The sequence below is a fragment of the Hippichthys cyanospilos genome, chromosome 20 (assembly GCF_059441005.1).
Source record: "Hippichthys cyanospilos isolate Australia breed blue-spotted pipefish chromosome 20, RoL_Hcya_1.0, whole genome shotgun sequence".
NCBI classification, from domain to species: Eukaryota; Metazoa; Chordata; class Actinopteri; order Syngnathiformes; family Syngnathidae; genus Hippichthys; species Hippichthys cyanospilos.
In genome coordinates, this window is record NC_142388.1 from 5,979,927 (window position 1) to 6,004,165 (window position 24,239).

Genomic DNA, 24,239 nt, shown 5'->3' on the forward strand with positions numbered 1-24,239 from the left:
GGAAGTGTTCATTTTGGGAAATCTACTAAAACAACATCCTAATGGTCTCAACTTCCATTTCCCAGCAGTTAAAAGATTGAAATTTTAGTATAAGTATGAAAATGAGGGATTAGTACAAACTTTAAATGTGATTTTCTCCAAATTAGCGAGTTCCAACATCCAAATTGTTGCAACTTACCTAACTCAATTTTCATTTTTCTTAGACAAGCTTTATGTGAAAACACGTGTGTGTTGTCAACCCATTAATCAAAAAAATATGTATTTACTCTTAGATTTATCACTTTTTTTTTAACCACACATGAGCCTAACTTGACCAAAGCTGGTTACTTTAACAACAAATGTTAAAATTTCCAATCAATTGATTGTGACTAATCTAACATATATATAAATATTTAAGGCTGGACTTTCCATGAAAGCTTCCTGCAAAGCAACAATTTATCTTTGAACCAAAAAAAAAATAAATTACGTCTCCAGTTCCTTGTGTTGAGCTATTAATTTCGAGGTAGGGTGGAATATTCAGCACAGTGTTATGAGTGTGCCGCCGTGGGACTTTTTACAGCGTGACTCACGCATTATGGCCTCGCCCCGTACGAGGAAATCCCAGGCCGTTTCGTGGGGTTGAATCGGATCATTTTGGGTCGCTGCGTCTTTCAAAACGTTGCTCATAAGTCACAGCGCTGTCAGTTTATGTGTCGTGACTAACTGTGGTTGTGTTCCAGTAAAAATGCCTCACACAGACGGGATCTATAATTCATTCATGTTTTTTTTTTTTTTTTTTAATTTTCCATGATAGTGTTTCATTTCACAAAGCTATTTACAAGGTATAAAAATAACGTTCTCTGTATTTACACTTTTCTACAAATGACCAGTCTGGTACATATTCACATCATCATATCCGTATACAGTATTGCAGGGGGAGAACACATGGAGGTTTTTGGTCTCGCTGGGTGTTCTGGGCGCTGAGTCCTGTTTTCTGGATCTAACTAGACCAGAGCAGATGCCGTCTTCCTTGGAGCGATCTCTGGGCCAGCACTTTGTGGACGTCCTGGGCGGGTGTTTGTCCTTTCTTCGGGTCGCGATTCCGACCCGGTAGCAGCTCTTTTTGACACCACCAGTGGCAGGATCTGGTTGGACTTTTACTTTCCGAACTTGATGTCGTCGTACAACTGCAAAAGAAATTGGGAAAGATTTACAATCTAGACCTGACGTTAAAACGCTTCTAAGCGGGATCTCATTTTTAAAAACGGACCTCTTCTTCGGTCAAGTCCAGATCTTCCATATCGCTCTCGTCCGATTCGCTTTCGGGCAAGGACCTCAGCTCCTGCGCCGTCTTCTCGTACAGCTGTTGGCGTATGTCCTCGCTCGACCTTCCGTAGGTGAGGTGGTACGGCGTGAAACCGCCATAATTGAGGCAATTCACGTCGGCGCCGAGGTCAAGGAGGCAACGGACCAGCGCTGGGTTTTGAACATCCACAGCTAGGTGGAGCGACGTCCTACCGCCGCATTGTTCCTGAAAGAACAAAATCAAACCTTCGTCAAGTTGCTTCAAACCGGATTCCTCGCTGCAACTTAATGACACCCACCTGTGCATTGATATCCGCGCCCAGTTTGACTAGATTCTCCACTAATGAAATATAACCGTGAATTGACGCTAGGTGGAGACAGTTTTGTCCTGGAAGGCACAAAAAAAAAAAAAAAAATCAGTCCCCAATCTGACAAAATGGGTTTTGCACATTTTAGGGGTGCGATTTTGCAACTTACCGCTGTAATTGGGGAAGGAGATGACGGATGCGAGGTGGCGTTGGCTGGTCTGGGTGATGACGGCGAAGCAGGCCAGCGAGCCTCTTTTGCAGGCTATGTGCAGCGCCGTGTTGCCGCAATCGTCGGCCGGCCGCGGGTCGCAGCCCGCCTTGAGGAGCTGTTCCACCAACTGGGGCTGCTCGGTGATCACGGCCAGGTGCAGCGGCGTCTGCGGGAGCGTTTATTGTTATTACTGTTTTTTTTTTACACCGTCGTCACGACGACGCGGTCTTCGGATTGATCGGTACCTGTCTCTGGTGGTTCTGCGCGTTTAGAAACGGGTGATTGTGGGACAGTTTGATCATCTGTTGGGCTTGATCAGCAGCTTCGTGAATGATGGCCAAGTGGAGAAGTCTGTCCCCAAAAAAAAAAAAATGGTCAAATTACCGCTCAGGGGAAGTAGCTCCAGTGAAATTATAAGGAACAACGCCTGTGCAATAGGAACGTTTCGCAAGAGTGGAGTTTTGTCGGGTTGTTTCCACCAGTTGTGGCTTGACACATCTGATGCTTTATCAGTTACTGGCACGAAGCCAGGGACTTTCCTGAGCCCACAGGGCTCAGTTTAAGCACCGCCCACAACTGCGCGCACACACGCCGTTACGCGTTAACTCTCCAAATATTTCGCGTGATCTTTTAACTTTGCATGCATTTCATTTCCCGCCGCGTTCTTATCCAAACTCGTCACGCAGTTGACTTTTTGCACAGGTAGTGGTTCTAAGTGGCGATCGCAAAGGAAAACGTCCACTTACGTGTCCCCGTCGTCGGTCACGACACCCCTCCAAGGTTCGTACTCGTGAACGAGCTCCTCGCTCACGCGCATGTGCTCCAAGTCGTTCACCAGCTCGTCCTCTTTCAACGACTCCAAGCCGCTGTCGAAGCGGTCTTCTTGGCACGGCTGCATTTTCCCCTGCTTGCCGTCCACGTGATCGAGATCGTGATTATAATCCATGCGATCGCTGCGAGATACTCCGTGGATGTCCATGATGGTTGTCGCGAGACAAGTGAGAGAGTAGGGTCCAAAGGTCAGAAGAAGAGTGGCTCCGGGAGGGCTGGCGCACTGGGTTTTGTGTGCCTGGCTGGGTGGAGCCTCTGCGGGGATTTCCAATTGACTTATCTAAGACAGGGAAATCACACAGGCAGGGCTGTGCTTTTGTGAGAAAAAATCCCCCCCCCTCCTCCCCTCGTCGTCGTCCAACCCCAAAGTCAAAATGAAAACTTGTAGTTTCCTATTAGACACCTACAGCCTGCTTGGTTCTATTGAAGGGGAGCTTTGATTGTGAATGGCGGCCATGAATGAGATGGGGGATAACCTCGTTCGGGCTCTTCAAGAATTCCCTTTCGCCCGGGGAAATTGGGGCTTTTTTAACTGCGCTCTATATTTCCTCTGACTTTTGCATTCATTTTATTTTAGTTGAAAAAAAGAACCCCGCCTTCAATAAGATGCTTTAAAGTGTGTTGTAAATCCATATAATCCAATGATTCTCAACTTTTTCCACTGTGTGTGTATATATATATATATATATATATATATATATATATATATATATATATATAATTTTTTTTTTTGCTACTACTGCACTGCATCTCTTTTTTCAGTTTTACAACCCCAATTCAAATGAAATTGTGTAAAATGCAAATAAAAATGGAGTACTAAGATTTGGTTATTAACTGAATAGACGACAAAGGCAAGATTTGTCATGTTTAATATTTGAGCAGTATTTTGACCATTATGGCGTCATTTTCTTCCACATCTTTCTCGCAGCGTTTTAGCACACTTTAGTGATAGTGTGCCACGTTGGAGATTGACATGGCACCAATTGGTTGAAATTTCAGCTTCCTACTGTCTTCTTTGCATTATTTTGCCTTTGGTGAGATAATAGTGGGCACAAATGAATAGGCTGGGTCTCAAGAAGATACCATCATTTTGCAATAAGTTCCTTCATCTTCCAATTGATTTATTCTTAATTTGAAAAGAAAATGTACTGTTCTTGTCACGGTATTAAAACTTGCTGAATCATGAGAGGAAATACACAGTGTGTACAGTAGCCTGCACTATTATAATTAGTGAACTATTCCTATTAAATGAGCTTTTTATTTGACATTTGCATTTCAATCTGAAGAATGCTGTACTTAGCCATTAGGAAAATAGCCTTTCAAAACTCCCCCGTGTCTGCACATTGAATGCAGAGGAGGGGGAAAATTCTCAAGTTTGTACAGTGCAACTCTTGTGAAACCAACACTTCATTTCATGTACCACAAGAGGATGTTTGGGACTTGCCTTTCTTTGTAAACGTTAACACACATCGAAGCTTTTTTTTTTTTTTGCATTGAATTTTGTGTAGTTCACGCATTTGACTCGCGCCGGGATTTTTCTTTGGATGACTGTCACACGGTTGGAAAATGGAAATATGACGGCTACAACGTCGCGCGCAGCATGGAAGCGAAACGTGTTGGAGTTGCTCTACCTGTCTGCGGCTTATGCGTTGTCATTCCTGGGATTTACCTACGCTAACATAGCAGCGGTATCCAAGCAGTAACACCTACAGTACACAGAGGGAGTTCTGCACAACAAACACACACACGCCAAACACGCCCAGCGGGGTGTTGTTGAGAGTGAGTCACATCAGGGAAATGCCACCCATTCAAACACGCACTCAATCTCCTCTTCTGGCATTTAATTCCAAGCAATCTTTCATCTCTGCCAAGTACATGCTGTTCGATGCCCTAAATTGATTTTCTAACCCGACTACAATGGGAATACCAGAAGTGTGTGTGTGTGTGTGTGTGTGTGTGCTCATGTTCTCGCCACAGGTGAAATGCTGGGACTTCCATGTAGAACTTCGGAGATTTGGCGAGTCGTTGCAACGACAATGCAAGCGAGTGCTTTTGCGGTGTTTGCAAACGGTTGCTATGGTAACCGAGAGGATATTGCCCTCTGCGTAAGCAAATCCCAGCATGTGTGGGCATGTCAATTTTATTCACCCATGACACTTCCTAATGGTGACATCATGAAACTTTTGCCTGCAAAGTCATTTTAACCTTTGGCATGATTTTCAAACTAAGGAAATTTTTTTGAATTCAGTGTCATTCATATTTAGAAAAAAAATGCTGCTGGTAATTTATAGGGAATTTACCATGTAGAAAAACAGTAATTTGATGCATTTTATAATAAATGTAAAACACTGGGCTTATGTTTTAGTTTTGTTGTTTTAAGGCTTGAGGCAACTTAACATTTGGTTAACCTTCATTAAATAAATGGTTCCTCTTATTAAAACAAATAACAAATGTGAAGCAAATAATATATATATAATTTTACTTTCAACGTATTAGATCATTTTTATCATTTATGTGTTTGTTTTGTGTTTTTTTTATATCTTTTAATTTTGTTTTTGTGAAAAAAGCAAAGCATTTTTTAAGGCATAATCACAAAATATGTATTATTTTCCCCAAAAAGTTGCCATCTTGAATAAGTATTGAGTTGATCGTATTAAAGGTCTTTGGTGGTTCAATAATTCATGACATCACACTTTTTTTTTGAACAATGACAATGTTTTTAAAAAATGCACACCATAACCCTGAGTGACCAAAAAAAAGTAATATATATATATATATATATATATATATATATATATATATATATATATATATATATATATATGGATGTTTTTGTTTTTTAGAATAGTTGTTAGATTTTACATGTGTTTTTTTGTTGTTGTTTAAATGCAATTTTTGTCACAACAACCACTGCTTTTTTCAAGGTACAAACATACAATATTAATAATAATAATACAAAATGAGACTTTTGTTTTTGCACAACAACAGAGACCATGTGCTGTAAAATCAAGGTGGTAAAGTTCTTTTTTCTTCTCTAAACCTAACCCTTTCTGGTTTTTCTTTTCCGCACGATTCCATTCTCGTTGTTCATAGTTTTTCTACCGCCCCCCGGATATGTTGCTAATTGTTTGATTGTTTGCCTTTCAGGGCTGTCATTGATGGGGGAGGCAAACCAAACCCTGCAGTCAAGTATCCATTATTCTCTCACTCCCCTCTCTACTACACTTTCATTGTCAGTGTTCACATTTATGAATGCTTGACCTGTTACCAAGCCAGTTACAGTTACTGATGCTATTTTAATTGAGCGGCTAAGAATAGGTTTATGATGTAAGTAAAGACTATCATTAATGCGTTTTACAGGAGACGGTTTCTTCCAAATATCGTCATGCCCTACTTTTTCATTTTCTTGTAAAAGAATCAGTATGTGCTATTTTTTTTTCCAGGCATATAAATGATCATATATAATATGATATAATATATATGATTTTGATGATTATTTTTTTGTCATGCTTTTTCTTTTTGTCCTAAAAATAAGTGCAGTAAGTTAGAGCTCTCAACGATGGCTTATTGCAAATGAGAAAATTCCCCAATGCCATTTGTTTTTTCAAGTTAAAAGGTCATTGCAACACCCTGTGTATCTTACTGAAAACGGCATTCATTTCCAGTTGTTTGAATATTCGCTATTTGTATTATTCAAATGAAACTATTAAATATTTACTTTAAATATCCAATCGATATAAGGTTAATGGCTGAGTGCCAGACAAGATTATAAGATCTGTGAACAATTACGCTGTTGACCCACTTTTGAGACGAAGGTGCAGGAACTATTAGATTGCTTTCACGGAAGAAGTAACACTTTTTTTTTCTTTCCATCCTCAGGCATTTACACTGTGTTGTCTGTACACACACTGTCATTCTCATTTATTATCAGCAATGTGATCTTTTGACCCACTCCTATACAATAGGAACACGTTATCTGTGTTTTTTACATGCATGCAAGACCCATGATATTTGCCGGTTTGTATAATAACTTTATTTTCACATTTACATTATTATGGTAAAGTAAAATTGATTTTCATGAAATTTTGCCGGTGCATCCCACCGCTGGTACCGTTGCGGCATCCTGGCCACCCCATAAAAAGATTCTGAAATGCATCACATATTAGACTGCAAAGTTTCCTGACCCACATGCACTGAAAAGGGATCGCATTGGCAGACACAACACGGAAATGAGGGGGTTGCATGTCAAACCGCAACCAAATAACTAAATTATTGTGCTGTATCAGAAGTACGCATTTACTATATTTATTTATGTCATCAAGCTCAAAGGCGATGTCTGTTAGCGTAGATGATGACATTACTGTGGTTTCTAATTATGCCATCACAGGTGTCTGAATTCATCATTGTTGCCGCAGTTTTACTTGTATTTTGCTTCAGTATATTGTTACTTTTATCTTCATTAAATCATACTACCTTTTTTATTGTGTACAGTTGTGTAGTATCTTGTCAATTTTTTCTGCCTTTCCTTGATTGTAGATGCTCATTATATAAGTATTTTGGAAGGTCTGACATTAGTTGCATCTAACGTTTTTATTTTTATATTATTTTCAACACCATCGTCTTGTCAACAATTGTAATGTACTGAGAATTGAATCGGCAAGTTTTTGTCCCTGTGAAGTTTGAATCATTCATCAATTCATCAAAATCGGCTTTTGGTTTCAGTTGCAAGTTATTTGTGTATTCCGCAAGACTACGCCATGCAAAAATTGGCTTCACGCCCAGTATTTTCTTCCTGAAGCTTACTTTACTTTTCTCTTACTTTATTTGTTTTTATTTATATATATATATATAAATATTTGTTATGGGTTTAAATTTGTGAACCAAGGTGACCTCAGTTTTTCGCTTACTTGTATCCGCAAACAAAACTACAAACCCCAATACACGCGCCGTTGCCACAGATTCGCATCCCAACATTTGATTGGACAGTCTTAATAAAACCTCTTCTCATTGGTCAATAGGAGCCATATTTGCCTTCCCAGCTGTCCTGATGCGGCGTCGCTAACCGGTTAGCCGACTGAGCTACAACATCGTCTCTCACCGGTTTTAGAACTTCAAAACAAATTTACTACTGCGTTACGGCGCACCCCTTGGAAGTCGCGATGCCGGTTCACTCCCGGGAAAAGAAAGAAAGTAACCACGAGGAAATGGAGGTGGATTTCCCGGAGCAAGACGGTAGCAGCACAGATGATGAGGACACTGTTAGCACGTCTGTTTCTGAAGATGGAGACAGCTCGGGTAAGAAAACAGACCGAAAAGCACCCCGCTGTTCAATTCACATAACTTCTAAGACTCACTGTGTTGTGTAGTATGTGCTAAATGTGTTTACACGCTTGGAAGTTGCTATTGTTAGAATGACACGACCTGCCGTATCATCGTACTGTATGTGAACAGAGATGGATGATGAAGACTGTGAGAGGAGGAGGATGGAGTGCCTGGACGAGATGACCACACTGGAGAAACAGTTTACAGACTTGAAAGAACAGTAAGTTTCCCTTCACAACGTTTCTAGAACGAGAAGAATGCATTTCCGAATGCCACGTTTACTTGCACTGCGCTTCTTGTTTGCTGCCATTTGCACTTGATAACTCTTGCTGCATCGTCTTTCAAATGTTGAATAGATTGTATAAGGAACGCCTGAGCCAAGTGGACGTCAAGTTGCAGGAAGTGATGGCGGGATGTGCCCAGGAATATTTGGAACCGTTAGCCAACCTGCAGGAGAACATGCAGATCAGGACCAAAGTGGCAGGTTGTTGGCATGCACTGTCATCTTTGAAGCAGGAGTGGGCAATAGATTCTCACGGTGTGATAACCATAAGCACAAATATGTTGGTATCAAATTCATGAATTTAAATCTCTACAGTGTTTATCTTTCATTGATCACAATGTGATATCATAATGAGCAAAAATATTGAATGTGTAGTACATTAAGAAACATGTACCAGGTTCAGTACAAACATTTACATTCTTGTTTTTTGAATTGTTCTTTGCAAGTTTGCTAAGCTCTTTTAAAGACAAAACCTCCTCCTTTATCCTCTATGCATGTCAACAAGGTTAAAAAACAAACTGCAATTGCCATCTTTCCATCTAATTATTTTTAAAGAGGTGGCTTGTTGAGTCAAATCTGCAAGCACTAGTGATACCGTTATCACGAAACTGCACCACACTTCTGAGGCACATTAGACTTTGAAAAAAAAATCTTCTGAAACAATGATTTTATATACAGTATTTTCAAAACAACTTTAAATGTTAAGCCTTGAAATTATACAGAAAGGAGTTTTGTTTGAATAGTATGAGCATAAATATGTGTCAGTTAAAAATGTGCTCTGGTTTTTAGGCACGCTAATGTGTCATGTGCTCTAGCAAGCTGCATAAAAAGGGGTTGAAACAAATATCTCCTATGCATGTCAAGAAGGTAGAAAAATACAGCAATACAGTAACCTCGTTTGTGATTTGTTGTTTAAATGTGAGGAATTGTTCTGTGTCATTTCTTTACCGTATTTTAAATTCGTAACACTTGATTGAATTCCTTTCAGGAATCTATAAAGAACTCTGTTTGGAATCAGTGAAGAACAAGTATGACTGTGAGATCCAGGCAGCCTGCCAACATTGGGAGGTAAGAAAAAGAAAAATCTGAAAATATTAGGCAATTGATCAAATTTTGTAGTCCAGAGTATTTACATTTTTCGTTTCGGCGATAATTGGCAAACACTTTACAGTCTTCATTTGTATTTTGCCCAGAGTGAAAAGCTGCTGCTGTTTGACACCGTACAGAGTGAGCTAGAAGAGAAGATAAGACGACTAGAAGAAGATAGACACAGTATCGACATCACCTCAGGTATGAAGGAGTGACTAAGTCAGGACAACTAACCATACTTACAACATGCAGTCAATGAAAATAAGTGAGCTTGGATAAAGCTATGAATTAAAAAAAAATCTGATCAATCGATTAATCAACAAAACATTGAACAGATTAATCGATCATCAAAACAACCGTGTTGCAGCCCTAAAAGAAAGAATGATTAAATAAACGATGGCATATCATTGTAGAATTTTGTAAAAACAAGCAGACACGGGCAACTTGGTGTAATGCAGGGTCTCATTTTGAATGCCTCCATTTTGGGCTTTCCAGAGTTGTGGAACGACGGCTTGCATTCTCGCAAAAATAAGAAGAAAGACCCATTCTGCCCCATCAAGAAGAAGAAGCCTGTTGTCGTTTCTGATATCCTTTTGTATCATGTTGCTGCGCCGCCGCCTTTGTTGCCACGTGGCCTCACATTTCTTTAACTGCTCTTCCACGACCTTATATCGTTTACATGCTGCAAGATCTGGATATTCTGGAGGACTGGACTGCAATCAGAAAGGTAACAGATTGAAAAGTGACTGAGTTGGAAATGTTGAGAAAGATGATGCATTGCTCTTGTTTTTTTTTCTCCTCTCAGGCGATGGCGTCTCTGGGGCCGCATAGGGGGAAGGCCGATGGTTAGGATTGCGCAAGAATATTTGTCGTGTATGTTTTTTGTCGAGTCCTCTGGTTGTTCACGTTTTCCCTCATCTCTTTACCCCCCACAGTCAAAACGGAGCGACACCACCATGTCGCACGGTCGGAAGATGGCCGACTTTTCTATGACAGCCAGTGGTACTGCAGGGGGCAGGCCATCTGTATCAACAGGAAAGACGAGTTTCCCACCAGGTTTGTGTGCAGGAGGGCAAGCAAGTCTTCTGTGTATTTCATCGCATTTTGGGTTATGCAATATACAAAGGGGTTTGCTTGCTTGGGTTCTTCGGAGTGCTGTAGACTGGAAGGGATGAAATGTGCAACCACATACTAGTGTTTTAACGACATGGCCAAACTAATAGAGAGTGAGATTTGAACAGGTTTTTTTTTTTTTTTTGCAAGGAACCTCAAATATTCTTAAAGCGGGATCAATACAGCTTTCTTTTCAAATTACGAGCAAATTAATTAGAACAAAAAGCAACTCAATGCAAAACCGTGTTGCGGGGACTCCTTTGTAGATGATGTAACTCCCATCTGCCTTCTGGAGTTGCTGAATAAAATACATACACACATACCATTACAAATAATATTCCAAAGTCTAATAAATCACACATGGATGGCATTGTCCTCAGAAGGATCCAGAGCCACACATCGTGTAATGCCCGTCACAATCGGCTTCTATTTGGATCTTCTGATTCAAGCTTTAAATGTTCTCCTCGGCTCCTGTTTTTATTGTATAATTTTCCCTCACGCCATTTTCTTTTCCCACACAGCGCCATCATCACCACCATTAACAACGACGAGGTGTGGTTCAAGCGACTGGACGGCACCAAGTCCAAGCTGTACATCTCCCAGCTCCAGAAAGGCAAATACACCATCAAACACTCGTGAAAACACATCAACAGAAAACCATCCCGCGATACGCTCACACCTCACGCCGTTTATTCGTCCCGAAAGAGACAACTCTGTGTAAATTGTGTGCCTACGTCGATAAAAGGGACAAAGTCTAAACCTTGTCCCAAAAAGGGGACGAATGCAAAGCACTGCGAGAAACAAAGCGTAGGCAATGGTTGTTGAGGCGTGGAGCTGAGTCGCGTGCCTTGGCGAGACGAAATAAAGCCTTACCGTGGGTTCTGGCAACACTCTTAAAGGACAGGAAGTGGGTCAAAACGGGTCTGTTTGTGGATAGAAGGTTTGAACATGCTTGCTTTGAGCGCATGCTTGCCTACATTGACAGAAATTGTCCAAGTTGGAAGCAATGCGGTAAATTTCAACACGCAACCGGATGTTGGATTTTTTTTGTTTATTTTCCAGCACTGAATTATGGCACTGAGGATAAAAAGTGGTTAAAACAAAAAATCAGTTCAGTTTGCGTTTTGATTTGACATCACTGTGATGCTCACTTCACGTGCCTGATGGTGACCAGGGTTGAAAATTTAAGGCCGCGTCCGGGCTAAAACTGGTCAGGCAGTATTAAATAGACTGTGCCATTTATTTGAATTTGAAAACGTTATTTTAAAATTTCTGTGTTAAACAAGACTGATTTTTTTTTTTTTTTTTTTTTTGTCCATTCACCAAGTTCATTTTTGTGGTACTTAGACCTGTCCTCAAAATTATTCATACCCTAGAAATGTCTTTAGTTTTTTCATTTTTGTAACAAAACCTTTTCACTGATGCAAGTTTTTTTCTTGAGTTATATTTGACAAACAAGTAAAAGAATCAAAACAAGAAACAGTTAAAGAAACGCAAAATCTAACAGGTGTTTTACTGATGGAAAACCCCCAAAAATGCTGTGTTGAAAATTATTCATACCCTTGTCCAATATCTTAGTAATCAAATAGCATAGCTTTTGTTTTTTAAAACTACCTGCAGACCATTCCTCTTTTTGTCAAGTAGCGTTCTGCATTCCTCCTGTAGAATATTGGCCCGTTGTTCTCAGGCAAAGGCCTCAAGATGGGTCAAGTCTCATCTTCAAGTTTCACCTCAATTTTGGACTCTGACTTGACCATCATTGTCCATTTCTTCCCAACCTGTTTCGGATAAATCATCCATCCAGTTGTGGATGGGCTGGAATTTCTCAGCAGACTCCTTCAGGTTTTCCTGAAGGATTCCGACGCAATCCCCCTGCCATTATAATTTCCTCAACCTTGACAAGGTTCCCTGTGCCGCTGGAGGAGAAGCGTTGTCACTACCATGACTGATAGTAGTGATGGTGTTCTTTGGATCATAAGCTTCTCCTTTTTTCAACAGACTTATGAAGCTTTCATAGGCCAAAATAACTCAAACTTTGCCTCGCTGTGCTTTTTTTTTGAGCGGGGTTGTCTTCCCGCGCCACTCAATGCTAGAACTTGCAACAGTCGTCCCTGCCTGCTCAAGTGCAGGTCTTTCTTATTGATCATGATGTCCAGAATGACTGGAAGACTTTTTTTCATTTATACTCTTCTAAAAAAAAAATTTGGGGGTTCTTTTTTTTTAACATTTGTATTAAAACATGCGTTTATTCACCTGGCGACAGCTTGAAGTTGAATTCGGCATAAAAATGTACACATTTGGGACATTTTTGTTGAGGTATTGACAGGGGTATGAATCATTTTGAACATAACACTTTATGGAACTCTGTCAATAATATATTGAAATTAAAAATCTCTTGAATGTATAATTTTCATGACTCACAAAGAAACTAAGAAAAAAAATCAGTTGGTCACAGACACACAAAAAACTTAAAATTTACAAGGGTATGAATAATTTTGAGGACAGGTGTACAAGACGGTTTATGCAAACATGGCTCAAATAGTGCAACATAACAAGCAAACAAAGAAACAGTCTAACTGATGTATAGTCTCAGTATTGTATTTTTTTTATTTCAACATTTTACTCATTGTGGATGTTTTTGTACATTAAATTTTTATGTTCTGCTTCAAAAAGAAAAATGTGCCGCCTTACAATGCATGTACAGCTGATTAAATATTTTGTTGTTGTAATCTAAAGATGGCCTCCTTGTAAGCAATTTTCTGCTTGTGTCTGTAAATATAAAAAAAAGCTTTTAGAGGAAAAGAAAATTTTCCAATCATAAAATCAAGTTACACATTTTTAAGGTCAGGTCACTAAGCAACAAATTGAATTCCTTTTAAAATCCACTCACGAGAGATTAGAAATACTAACGTCACTAAACCAAAATTGCAAAGATGAAAAATTACTTGAGTTGTATAATATTAACTGCAAGCAATAAAACAGCTCGCTTGTCTTGGTTACATTGTTATAAACGGCTCGATTTCCGTTATGTTGCGGTAAAAGAATATTTGAGAATACAAATTGCTTATGGGTGGCAAACTTCAGATTGCGTACATACGCCCCCAAGCGGCGGCTATGAGAAGTATAAGAAATCGTCCTCCAAAAACAAGCCGAATGCAAAAAAATAGAAAATACTGTTCAGCGTGGATGTTTTGTGTACATGCGTATACCTTTAAGAAAATGTGCCTGGGGAGTTTTTGTGAGATGTTGATGAGTATGCCTGTAAAGCATTCAAAGTGCAGGAAATGCGCAACATAATTTGGTTCAGATTCGGTTGCTAGTTTGATACATAACATCCCCCCAAAAATGTTTTCCAAAGTAAAAGCAGATGTTCGTAAACACTCTTGTTTTCCAAGTTAGGTCATATGAGTTTCGCAAACCTGATTGTTCGTGATTGGTTGCCGTCCTAGCCCTGAGATGGATGAAAAAACAATAGATTTTGCTCCTTAATTTTAAACACACCATTTTAAAAAATGGGAGGTTGACTACACCTTTAACACAATGATAACGAGTTTGCTTTAATGGAGGATTAGAGAAATCTGAAAATTTGTACTGTTGAGAGGCTGAAATTTAAATGATTTGGACAATATTAGGTCTGAATTAATGATCAAAAATAATTGTGAGAATTGGTTATTTGTTGATTGATCATTGAGCTTTTACGATTTCAAGCTGTCAACAACTAATTTCAACAATTAAACAACAAAATTAATGAATATTTTTGCGCTTTTTTCTGCCATTATGGACCAAACCAATTACTCAATCTTAGTTTATTTATGTTATTGCAATATTAATTTGAAATAATGGCCAGATTTTGAATAAAGGGATTTCAAATAAATATTTTTTTTTGGGGGGGGGGGTCATTGGTCAATCGTTTGGTCAGTTGTTGTTTGTAGCTCTACCATCATGGGAATCTGTGACTATCCCCCTACGCTGAAAAAAATGAACCCCAATCTACTGTACTTAGAAAATGTATTGCAAGTATTTTATTTGGTCATTCATAACAAATTTACTGTGTTTTTGCATTGTTCTAAAAGGCATGTTTGTTCTAGCTATTTGATCATCTGATGCAAATAATTGCAATACTTTTTCTAAGTAGACCGGCTGCATTTTTCTTCAGTGTAATTTCCCACTACCTACTCGAATAAGTATAGTTCCTACTCGAATAAGTATAGTTCAACATTTTGAAGCGGAAAAAAACACTCAATAAATTGTGTTTACAAACGATGGGTCGCGATAAAGCGGGGTAATGCTCTAAATGTTGACCTTTCAGAGTATATGAGGCTCATCGATGTTTTTTTTTGGTATAATTTTCTCGTCTCCCACTTAGTTGCAGTGGCTTTTATGTCCACCAGATGTCAGTGAAACACCGCAAAATAGTGTGCAGGTGGTTGCGAAAGATGGGAGGAGGGAGGTGTGTTTTTGAATCTGGGGCACCCTGCTGTTGAAGCCTTCCAGCTGATGAGCGAGAGAGGGGAGGGACGGAGGCGCAGCTTGATCACAAGCTTGCCGGCCTTGTCTGCATCTGCTGCTGCAAGAAAACGAGCGAGCGAGAGAAAGGAAAATCCCCATCAAGCCATCAAAGACAGCATACAACTGAGCTGTCTCCAACGCACTATGCAGCATCTCTCCAGAGCATTCTTCCAGTCTGCTTGTTGTCGATGCGATGCGCAGGCACCGGTCCTTAAAAAAAAGCCCCCCCCCCCACCCCCACCCCCCACCTCGCAGAAAGGCTTTCCTTGTTGGGTCCTTTCGGTTTGGAACGTTCTTGATGGTTCCTGTGACGAATCATTTCCTGACGGCTGCGGCAAGCCCGTCCACGGGCGCCATCCATTCTTAATGAGTACCCTCAACCGGAGGGTCATCGGGACGTGTTTACTTCAACGGTGGAGCTAATTAGACCGTGAAAGTGTCACACTCTGCTGAATTACTTATATCCCTTCCCCTTGTGCCCGCCACGTACATCTATAGATGGACATGTGTGTCGTCGTGTGTTTTCAAGGGAGTTTCCGTACGTGGGTATCTTTGTGCATGCATGAAATGTGCCATGCTGCAAGGCCTGCATGCGTGGGCGTGCACCTTTGATGCTGATTGTGTAAGAGAACGCGTCCATAAGTTAAGATCAAAAGGATGTGGCAAACGACGAGGTCGCGAGAAAAGAAAGACGAAACGAGAGCGTAGAAAATCCCAGTGAATGATCATCACTGGGTTCGCGGGAAATGATCAAATTTCACTGATTCGATTCATTTTGTTCCAGACGATTTTAGACATTTTTTGTCAAAACGTATATACTATACAGAACTGTGAATTTGTCCTCTTTATGATTTTGTGTTTCTTTTCAGCCAATCAATATCGCTTGTCTACAGCACAAGGTTATATATAAAGATCCTAAATCACTATCTCATTTACAAAGGGTGAAAAATACAAACCTATCTGATGCTATGTGAACAAAATAATTGTTTCTTGGACCAAACAATAAGTGAAATCTCACATTAACTTTTTTCACTCATCTTTCAAGGTCAACAGAATATTGTGTGCGATGTCTTTGTAAATATGGGTGGTATCACATGAAAGCTTGACTTCCATTCCTTAGTTTGAATCGCATGTAGGTAATATCTGTGTTGTACGTGTGGAAACACTGCCATCCAATGGTCACAGTTATCACAACAGTGCTCAATGAAAGAGTTATGGTCACACCAAAGCATTTCAATTGAATTTAAATCTGGACTTTGGCCACTCCAAAACTTTATTTTTATTCTTTTCGAGCCATTGTGGGGTGGACATGCTGGTATGTTTTTATTGTTGTCCTGCCGCATGACCTTCAGGATCTTCTGTTAAACAGCAAGATTAATTTTTCCATCACAAAAGTTGTCCTGGTCCTGAGGAAGCAAAACAGCCCCAGACCATTATACACCCTCCACCATGCTTTACTGTTTGCATTATCTTCTTTTTATCTTTATCTTCCTAAAAGTTCCATTTTTCACTCATCAGTCCACAAAATGTTTCCCCAAAATGTTTTGAGGACCATGTTCTTTTTGTGACACTTTGATACTTTTTCACCGCACTTTACAAATAAGCGTTCAGGATTGATTATCTGGACTCCTAAAAATGCGTAAAAATCTCATAGGGATTAAATGAGTTAATCAGAACATGTAACAAGTTATTGCTAGAATAAATAATACGGATTATAATAAATGACTTTACTTCATGCTTTGTGCTGCTTTGGTGGCATTTGAGTGACAATTTTGCAGAGGGAGAAAACAATTGAGAAAAGGTTGCCGTTCTCCCAAAACAGCACATTTTACTTCTACCAAAACTTAGGTGAATCATACTGTGTGGAACGCAAGCCCAGTTGGGTGAACCTGAGTCCAATAAAATGACTCATACCCGTTAAAGCATTTTTTTTTTTTATATACACCACAGTGGAGCAATAATAGTCCACTCAGACGAATGACATTTATCCTGTCTGAAGATTTTAGTTCATTAGTCAAAACAAAGACGCTTGCGGATAGATTATATAAAGCTTTTAATACTGTACTAAAAGGCCACTCTTGACTTTGTTCTGTAAATATGCTTTATGATGATGTTAATTTTATGTTTCATCATTGGCTGCGCATTACTTTTTTTTGTGATATACACACAGGTATGTCCACATGATTGTTTTTCCAGAGAAGATTAAAAAAAGCATTCTAAAATAAAAATAAAGATCAGACAATAACATAAGTAGAAGACTCTTTTAATTAGGGATGGGCAAGAACGCGATACCCTGCCTTATTAGAAGGTATTGATAATCACCATGGCAACCGATACCGATATCCTAATGAGACCCAGTATTCATTTGTGTACTCTATTTATTCGTGTCCAAGTACCCCTTAACCAGTACAAAGCATTTTTGGGTTAAAAACACAAAACAAAAAGTTGTCGAGTTGTCGACAGGTAACGAGAGGAGGCACATGACAATTTGGGTCCAACTATTCTAGGATAGGGGACAATCTGTCTTTTTACAATAATGAAATGTGGTATCGGTTCTAGCTATCGTATCAGCGAGAATTGAATCCTGGTACTGGTATCGGTCTGAAAAAAATGATATCAAACATCAGTAGTTTCATGTCCCACACTCCCCGACAGGTTTCGTATGCGCCATTAACAAAGGCTGTCCAATCAGGTTGCGACTATGCAAAACAGCAAATCCTTATGATTAATCTCAACGATACAAGCGTGAGCGCAAATCTTTCTCTTCTTTGGTCCAGAGTGTGAACCAAGAGCCTACTTCAAAGTAGCGCTAGTCAATCTTCTCTTGATGTTACTCATGCACTCACCCACTTCTCGAAAGCATCGTGAGTGATGACTCATGCGCCCATTTTGCATAATTCGAAAGATCAGCGCGTTTATGCTTGTTCTTTTTACATCGCAATTTATTCCTGGCAAGTCTCCCGAGTCACCCGTGCAAAGAGTTTCTCCTTGTTTTCTCCGTGTTTTTGTAATACAACGGCACCAATTCCGTGGAATGTGCTCTCTAAATATTTGGGTCTTGGATTTTTTTTTTTTTTTTTTCTCACAGAATTCAACATTCAGTGAGATCCTCAGCAATAAGATGGACACACTCCGTTAACTCATTCCATGTATTAGGACCTAAAGAATGTTAATTACTTCAGGTACTAAAGTAGTAAAATTTTAAATGAGGATTCCGAGAAGAAAGTAAAGTTGCCAAGCACCCCCTAGGAAAAAGACCCCCCGCTCAAAATGTTGACTGTAAATAAGATTATTATCTGTTAAAATTGTATAACCCTACCTAAACCTGTATCCTTTGTACAAGTTACAGCTCAGTCTAAAACTGAAAAAAATAACTCGTGCATCAAAGTGCCTGAAATGGAAAAAAAAGGATATTTTTATTTTATTGCAATTACGCTTCACATGACAAAAATACTTTTTGCGAGATTTTGAAAAAAATATTGTGAGATATTGCAAAAGTATTGCAAGCTCTTGCAAAAAAAAAAAAATAAAAATCCTCCATGTCCTTTCAGGGGCTTCATATAATTCTGTTCCATACTCGCATATTTTTTGGGGAGAGTGGTCTTCAGTTCTAAATAATTTTTTAGTTTCTTTACTTTCTTTTACGTATATTTTCAAGGAACAGCATTAATGTTCCTGGGTCGTTTTGACCCTGGGCGTATTTACTCACCTAAATTTGTTAGAAATGTGTAAAAACAAAATACAATATTTTGTTTTAACCAGTGATTCATGTTCATTTCTCAAAAACGGAAACAATATCTCGGGTCAATATGACCCGGATATGTGTGTATTTATCCAAAAGTTTAAGAAATTTGGCAAATCCATTCACAAACTGACATAGGCAATTCACTTAATTTATACCTGTGTACATCTGTTTGTTTATCTGGAATATTTTATAACATCCTGGGTCAATGTGACCCGGGAACATGTGTAATTATCCAAAGGTTTCAGAAATGTTTTTGTGAGTAATCATACTAACAAATCTTGTAATTATGTCCCTCCCCCCCCTCAGAAAAAGCAATATTATTCCTGGGTCATTTTGACCCGGGTTGCTTATTCATTAAAAAAAAAGTACAAATCTACAACTTAGTCAAATAACCAAATTTGACTCCACTGGTTAGTTGTTGTTCCACATTGTGAAATACATTTTATTTCACTCGAATGTATGTACTGTACACTTCCAATTTTTTTTTGTCTGCCTTGTTTACTGCAGACAATCAGTGGAGTGTGAACGAAAAGCTCACCCAGCCATTTGGTTACAGTCCTAATTAGCTGGCTGGTGTTGACAAGATGCTGACAGAGCACATCACACACGCACACACAGGTATTCCAAAGCTCTTGTTTTTATCTTTTTTTTTTTTATAATATAATTTATCCTCAGAGGAATTCCCTCATATCTTTTTTTTTTGCCCTTTGACAAGTCACAAAGCTTGTTGTTTTCTAAAGTTGTGATACAAAAGAGCGAACGGGGATGCTGGACTTTATAAGCTGCTCTTAATGAGATTTTTGTGCCTGTGTGCACACAGCATACATTTAAAAAGATATATCAGTGACACTATAGTGTTTGTTTTGTCTTTTGTGTTTCTATAGGGACAGAATAAAAAAATCTGGCCTCCTGAGAAAATACATCCCATGCAGGTATTGTGTTTATGGCAAATGATAATTATTAGCGAGGCGACGAGATCCCCGACAAAATCTTGCGGAATTAGAATGCCATGAGATTCGTCGTCCCTGCACAGCGCAAGATTTATTTATTGTCTTGTTGGGCCCCAAGTGTAATGGAATATAGAAAAGTACATCATTAATATATCCATGAACTGTCTTTAAGTGCTAATGTGTTTTGACAAAATGACTCAATGTAGTCCAATATTAATCCAGTTTTTGCCAGACTATAAACCACACCAGTATATAAACCGCACCAGACTATAAAATGCAGGGCTCAAATCATGAGAAAAAAGTTCAGTCTTGTAGTCCGAAAAAAATTCAAATGTATCTTCTTTGAATGATACAGCTCACCACTGGCATTCAACATAAATAGAACACATTATTTCTGCTTGAGATGCATTGGCTTTTATATGGTCACAGCGGCACAGCGGTGAGGATGTCGGCTCACGGATCCGTGATTGAATCCAGGCTTGTACATATAGCTCATTTTTTGATATTTTGCCTTTTTTTTTCCTATATCTTTAGCGCATGTCTCGTTAACCCTCCTGAAATGTTTGTTTGCGAGGAACAGTAAATAATGTCCCTGGGTCACTTTGACTAGGGGCAAAATATTTACCTAAACATGTTCAAAATGCTTCTAATCCAAATCCGGGATTTTATTTTAACCAGTCTTTTATGTTCCTTTCTCAGGAACAGCAATAATGACTCCGGGTCATTTTGACCCGGGTCATGGGTAATCATCCAAAACTTCCAGAAACCTTTTATAAAATATTCAATAATAACTATAATATTCCCGGGTCATTTTGACCCGTGAATTGTTCAATTAACAAAAAAAAAAAAAAAACTTGCAAAAAAAAAAGCATTGTTTCAAAAATGCTCTCACAAAAATATTTTAAAATTGCAACGTTAAGACCAGAGGAAGTCTTGTACCAAAAAACTACATTCAACATTTACACCAACTTTCAAATGGGTCAGTTTGACCCACAAAATAACAGGGGGGTACAGTACAATATCCACACAAATGAATACCAATGTACAAAATTCATGTCTCATAACAAGAATGTAAATGAGCAGAGATGACACTTTTTACAGTGTTGAGATGTAGTCAATTATTTTTATTGAAGGTATATTTCACCGGGGATTTTCATACCAAATGGAGCTTATTACCAAAAATAATGAGTCAGAAACCTTTGTTATCCTTCCATTTCTTTTTCCTATCATATGATCTAAAAAGCGAAAAAAAATGGGTTCAAAAGCAAAAAGTTGCCTTTAATTTCTCCAAGCTGCTGTGCTTGCCATGAAATCGTAAACCTGTCGTTAAATTCTTCGCTAATCTTACGTAATGCGTTTAAATGCGAGTGGAAATTCCGATGCCTTTTGAGTCACATTCTCGCGCATTTCGTTTTGCTGGGCGGGCGGCAGAGGTGGGGGAAGGGATGCATGCAATATTGGAAATGAGGCATGTCTAAAGATGGAGAAGAATCCTCCCCCAGGGTGCTTTTACTTGACACTTGGCTTTGATGGGTCACCGCAATACGACTTTGATGCACTTCTCTCTCTCTCGTCCCCGATTCGTTCGCAAACACGTGAAAACAACCGTGCGTGCCTTTAAGTGACTTTTTTTTTTTTTTGCTTACTTTCGAGACACGATGTCAACGTTATGTCATATCATGTAAACATTTTGCTTAGGGTCCGCTATACTTCTTTTGTATTGGTCCGCAAAAAAAAATAATCAACCTAAAATATCTTTTGGATCATAGAAGAAATCTGTTATCAAAAAGAAATAACGTAGTTATTAATAAATATTTTTCCATAAAGAATAATCAATATAAAGTGTCAGACCTGTTCTAAAAAAGAAATGATTATAAATATATATTTGTCCACAGAAAAATATTCAACATAAAGCATCCTATTTGGGGTTATAGAGGGAATCTGTTCGCTAAAATAAATAAATAATTATTAATAAATGTTCACAAAAATAATCAACATAAATTGTCAGACCTGTTCTAAAAAAGAAATAATTATAAATATAATATTTTTTCATGGAAAAAAATAAAGCGCCCTCTTTTGGGATTACTGTAGAGATCTGTTTACAAAAATAAATCATTGACTTAATTATGAATAATTATGAATAAAGATTTGCCCCCCCCAAAAAAAAAAATCAACAAAATGTTCTAAAAAAGAAACGATTATAAATTAATATTAGTACCTAAAAGTGCTACATGAGTACTTAATAACCTCAATAATTTTTAATTTTTGGATTACTTGAGTACTTAATAAACTGTAGTAATTGATTAATACGCAATTAATTTAGTACCAACTATTTTTGGCACCTCTTTTAGCTAAACACATGAAAATAAAACTTGGAAGAAATGTAAAAAAGTGCCTTGTATTAAATTTCTGAGCTAAAAAAACTAAAAAAAATATGACTTTGGGATTGAAATGTGAGATTTCAAAAGGTTTTTTCTTGGTCCAGTTGGATATTTTTTAATGCAGTGACAGAAACAGCAGTTTTCTTCTCAAATTAAGAGCAAATTAATTGGAACACGCAACATCTTTTGTCATTATGATTCCTTTGCAAAATGCATGCTTTTATTTTGTTAAATTTTATCTGGATGCGCAGTTTCCCGGCAGGTTAGTTCATTAGCAACGAACCTTTCGCCGCTCATACAACAAAGTTACTGTTTGCAAATACACGAGAATCATGTTTAGTCGAACCCAATGACCGATTTTGACATTATTTTTGTATTTTTATTTGGAGGCGCGCCATGATTCTTTTTTTCCCGTATAAAATTGATGCCTTCACTCAAAAACGACGATTGGGAAACACTGCTGTAGACAAGTCATTGATTGCGGTGCGGCCCATCGAGGTAAAAGCTTTTTGAGACGATAAATGACTTGTTGACGATTGCGTGGTCAAGCTCGGATGTTTTCCCGGAACCGAAGAATGGCAGGAACATCATGATGTCGAATTATGTACACAAAGCAACACAATCCAATGAAATCTAACATGAAAAAAAAAAGCCGTATCAAAAACGGTGCCTTTTCAAAGATAATGACTTTTGCTTTGGATTGACAATTCCGCCGTTGTGCTTTTAGAAACATGCTGTGACACGCTGCAATTTTGTGCGGTTTATAATGGACAGGTGCCATACCGCAGTCAGGTTTTCGAGACAGAAGTGTCCAGATAGAAATAACGGGTTCTTTCAGACGTTTTTTCTCTTTTATTTACACATCCAAATGGAGAATTTTATCTTGTGTGTTTGAAACAAACACACAAATTTGCTTTAACATTGTCTGCTAGCGTAATGCTAAAAAACAAAAAAACAATCAAATGAATCATTCAATTTAATCCAGGCATGTCCAAACTTGGTCCTTGAGGGCCGGTATCCCACATGTTTTTTATATTTCTGTCCTCCAACACACCTGATTCAAATGATCAGCTCATCAGCAAGCTTAGAAGAAGCCTGACAATGATGCTAAAAATTTGAATCAGACGTGTTGGAGAAAGAAACCTGGAAAACATGCACTGGCCTCCAGCAGTTGTTCTCACACGGAAGGGGTCTCCAAACTCCATCCTTGAGGGCCGGTATCCTGCATGTTTTTTTGGTATTTCTGTCCTTCAACGCACCTGATTCAAATGATCAACTCATCAGAAAGCTCAGCAGACACTTGATAACGATGCTGAAAAAATTAATCAGGTGGAAAACATGCAGAATACCAAGTTTGGACACCCCTGATTTAATCACTTGATAATGGAACACAAAAGCTGGAGAAACACATGTAGATCGACAATATAATAATATACGCATATGCTTTATTCTTTATCATCTGCAAAGAAAAACTAACATTACATAAGCTTAATGCAGGGCTTTATTTTAATATATTTCAACAGGGAAAAACCCATATTTGAAATGATGAGCATGATCAGAGGATTAAACTGATAAATATAAAATCAGAGCAGACGTTTTGGAGATTAAGATCAGAGAGCCCAGGTGAATTGTGTAAAGTCTGAAGGAAGGATACCCGTCCACCATCCAGACTGGCCTCGCGGGGATCGCACCTCCTCAACACACATTTAAAGTCATATAAAGGCACTTAAGCTCCACTAAATATAGGCGCTCCCCATGAGTCTTCAACACTCTTTTTGTCTATTCAGCAAATATCCTTAAAGGAAAATGAGACATCTTTTATGTACTCACAAGACAATAACCAGTTTGATGAATAATTATTTACCTCCCACGCAGTTAAGAAAAATGCCAGCATTCTTTTATTGGCAATTCTCATTTCCTATCGTTTGTACTTTCTACTCCATGATTGGAAGGAAATTATTGCGAGTACCGATAGCTTGAAAAAGGCCAACGATCGGCTCGATACCGATACTTGATATCGATACTCGCCCACTCCAGTAGTAATAATAACAATAAAAATAATTTTCCAAGTTTTTAATTACTGGTCTTGAAGGGGATGTTAAAACAAGAAATTTATTGAGAATATTATGTCCTATGCAGCACCACCACACACACACACACACACACACATAAACACATAAAAATACAATATGTGTTTGTAGAAAATGAAATAA

General features: G+C 38.5%; 2 protein-coding genes across 2 annotated transcripts; one reads left to right on the forward strand and one right to left on the reverse strand.

Moving 5' to 3' along the window:
* Positions 1-736: 736 nt before the first annotated feature.
* LOC148407076 (NF-kappa-B inhibitor alpha-like) lies at positions 737-2,857 on the reverse strand. Its single transcript, XM_088403154.1, has 6 exons — positions 2,550-2,857; positions 2,049-2,154; positions 1,762-1,969; positions 1,584-1,672; positions 1,250-1,510; positions 737-1,166 (listed from the first exon to the last, which is right to left on the reverse strand). The coding sequence occupies exons 1-6, from the start codon at positions 2,780-2,782 to the stop codon at positions 1,137-1,139; spliced, it is 927 nt and encodes a 308-aa protein (XP_088259280.1). The 5' UTR covers positions 2,783-2,857; the 3' UTR covers positions 737-1,136.
* A 4,808-nt stretch (positions 2,858-7,665) lies between these two features.
* Positions 7,666-13,176, forward strand: LOC148407077 (breast cancer metastasis-suppressor 1-like protein-A). The gene is made up of 10 exons (XM_088404138.1): positions 7,666-7,929; positions 8,086-8,176; positions 8,313-8,440; positions 9,228-9,307; positions 9,433-9,529; positions 9,824-9,913; positions 9,991-10,055; positions 10,134-10,173; positions 10,264-10,384; positions 10,963-13,176. The coding sequence occupies exons 1-10, from the start codon at positions 7,794-7,796 to the stop codon at positions 11,078-11,080; spliced, it is 966 nt and encodes a 321-aa protein (XP_088260264.1). The 5' UTR covers positions 7,666-7,793; the 3' UTR covers positions 11,081-13,176.
* The last annotated feature ends 11,063 nt before the right edge of the window (positions 13,177-24,239 follow it).

What these genes read in the sequence shown, in the direction of transcription:
- LOC148407077 (XM_088404138.1), top strand. Translation starts at nt 7,794, where the DNA reads ATGCCGGTTCACTCCCGGGAAAAGAAAGAAAGTAACCACGAGGAAATG. An exon ending in GATCAGGACCAAAGTGGCAG is followed by an intron (nt 8,441 to 9,227) that starts GTTGTTGGCATG and finishes AATTCCTTTCAG; the next exon opens with GAATCTATAAAGAACTCTGT. An exon ending in GCATAGGGGGAAGGCCGATG is followed by an intron (nt 10,174 to 10,263) that starts GTTAGGATTGCG and finishes TACCCCCCACAG; the next exon opens with TCAAAACGGAGCGACACCAC.
- LOC148407076 (XM_088403154.1), bottom strand. Translation starts at nt 2,782, where the DNA reads ATGGACATCCACGGAGTATCTCGCAGCGATCGCATGGATTATAATCAC. An exon ending in CTCCTTCCCCAATTACAGCG is followed by an intron (nt 1,673 to 1,761) that starts GTAAGTTGCAAA and finishes TGTGCCTTCCAG; the next exon opens with GACAAAACTGTCTCCACCTA. An exon ending in TGGACTTGACCGAAGAAGAG is followed by an intron (nt 1,167 to 1,249) that starts GTCCGTTTTTAA and finishes TTTCTTTTGCAG; the next exon opens with TTGTACGACGACATCAAGTT.